Source organism: Limulus polyphemus, unplaced genomic scaffold, assembly GCF_000517525.1.
Source record: "Limulus polyphemus unplaced genomic scaffold, Limulus_polyphemus-2.1.2 Scaffold8283, whole genome shotgun sequence".
Lineage (NCBI taxonomy): Eukaryota > Metazoa > Arthropoda > Merostomata > Xiphosura > Limulidae > Limulus > Limulus polyphemus.
Genome location: NW_013673893.1, coordinates 17,654 through 19,481, shown reverse-complemented (window position 1 = coordinate 19,481; position 1,828 = coordinate 17,654). Strand labels below are relative to the sequence as shown.

Below are 1,828 nucleotides of genomic sequence, written 5' to 3'. Positions count from 1 at the left end.
AATTAAAAATTAGGGGCGGCTAGCTCCGCGCGAATATCCGAAACAAATGACCAGTTCTAAAGTGTGGTACTTTTTGTTATTCGAATGAACACCTATTTCATAGAAAATACTTTTATTTCTCGTAGCTAATTTGAAAATAAAACATTGTAAATAAACCCCTTTTGTTACATGTTAACTATATGTTACAATTTTGTTCTTTAAGCATGTATATTTTTTTTTCTAAGTTGTTTAATAATTCCTCCGACATAAAGAAGAAGAGGGAACTATTCGTAAGTGTTTTTATGACAATGCATTTTTTTTAAAAGATTTCACTTTTAACTAGGTTATTTTTTTATATTAAGGTTACAGTAAGAGCCAGTTACTTTCCAAAAGTCTGGTACAGGTTTTTCTGTAATGGTGATCTGCGTTAATATTTACATGGGCGGGGTTTGTAAACACTTACTCTGTTTCGCCATGGAAACCCAGTGATGTGTTTGGTTTGGCAGAAAATAACACTTAACCATAATTGTTTAAAACCTACTCCCTGTAGATACTGCAAGAACACTCGTCCCTGATTTTCACTTAAATCCTGTATTAAACTTTATACAAATAAAGTTTTTGTATGGTTGTGGTAACCACGACAGACAACAAAACGTTGTGCAGTTGGGTAAAGTGTTGACAAACGACGATATTAAACAGTCTGTCAGATAATACGTTGGATGTAGTAAATGGTTAGGAGATGGAAGTCAGAAAAGTATTATTGATCTATGTGTAATATATTTGGTTTGTGTTTAGACCTCAGATTAGGCTATGCACACCAACGTTCAGACAGATAAAATATTGACTGGAGTTTTACTTCTACTTCAGCTTCAGGCCGTGAATTAAGGTTCAAAACGGCAGCTTTAGGCCGTGAATTAAGGTTCAAAACGGCAGCTTCTGGCCGTGAATTAAGGTTCAAAACGGCAGCTTTAGGCCGTGAATTAATGTTTAAAACGGCAGCTTCTGGCCGTGAATTAAGGTTCAAAACGGCAGCTTCAGGGCTTGAATTAAGGTTCAAAACGGCAGCTTTAGGTCGTGAATTAAGGTTCAAAACGGCAGCTTCTGGCCGTGAATTAAGGCTTAAAACGGCAGCTTCTGACAGTGAATTAAGGTTCAAAACGGCAGCTTTAGGTCGTGAATTAAGGTTTAAAACGGCAGCTTCTGGCCGTGAATTAAGGTTCAAAACGGCAGCTTCAGGCCGTGAATTAAGGTTCAAAACGGCAGCTTCAGGCCGTGAATTAAGGTTCAGAACGGCAGCTTTTGACAGTGAATTAAGGTTCAAAAAGGCAGAATAACAATAAGGGGAAGGTCACGTGCTATTTCAAAGAGTGTTTGTCTGTTTCTTAAATTTCGCGCAAAGCTACAAGTGACAGACTACAGAGTAGGCAACTAGTCAACATTACCTACCACCAACTGTTGGGTTACTCTTGTCAGAACGAATAGTGAGTGGGATTTGACTGTCACTCTTAAAACGCACCCACGGCCCCCCAAAGTGTGGAATGTGATTTGTTTTTTGAGATTTTAATCTAAGTAAAAGTAGGGAAGCGAGGGACATTCCAAGTGTTACTTGAGAATAAACTACAAAAACAGAATGGAAGGTCACGTGATATTTTAATGACGTTTAGAGAACCATCCGTTAAACCACACAATTCTGAATGAAGAATTATAAGCAATCACGTGTTAAAATGCGAAACGTATTTACATTTAAAAAGCACTTCTCAGAAAGAAAAACCTTACTGAAAACATCAAAAATTGTCAAAGACGTCCATTGGTTTTAAACAAGTAAACTATACCTACGTAATATAGCCAT

The 1,828-nt window shown here is 37.2% G+C and overlaps 1 protein-coding gene across 1 annotated transcript; it reads right to left on the bottom strand.

Annotated features, from left to right (window-relative positions):
• Positions 1-787: 787 nt before the first annotated feature.
• Positions 788-1,828, bottom strand: LOC106475244. The gene is made up of 2 exons (XM_013935945.1): positions 1,816-1,828; positions 788-1,275 (listed from the first exon to the last, which is right to left on the bottom strand). The coding sequence occupies exons 1-2, from the start codon at positions 1,826-1,828 to the stop codon at positions 788-790; spliced, it is 501 nt and encodes a 166-aa protein (XP_013791399.1).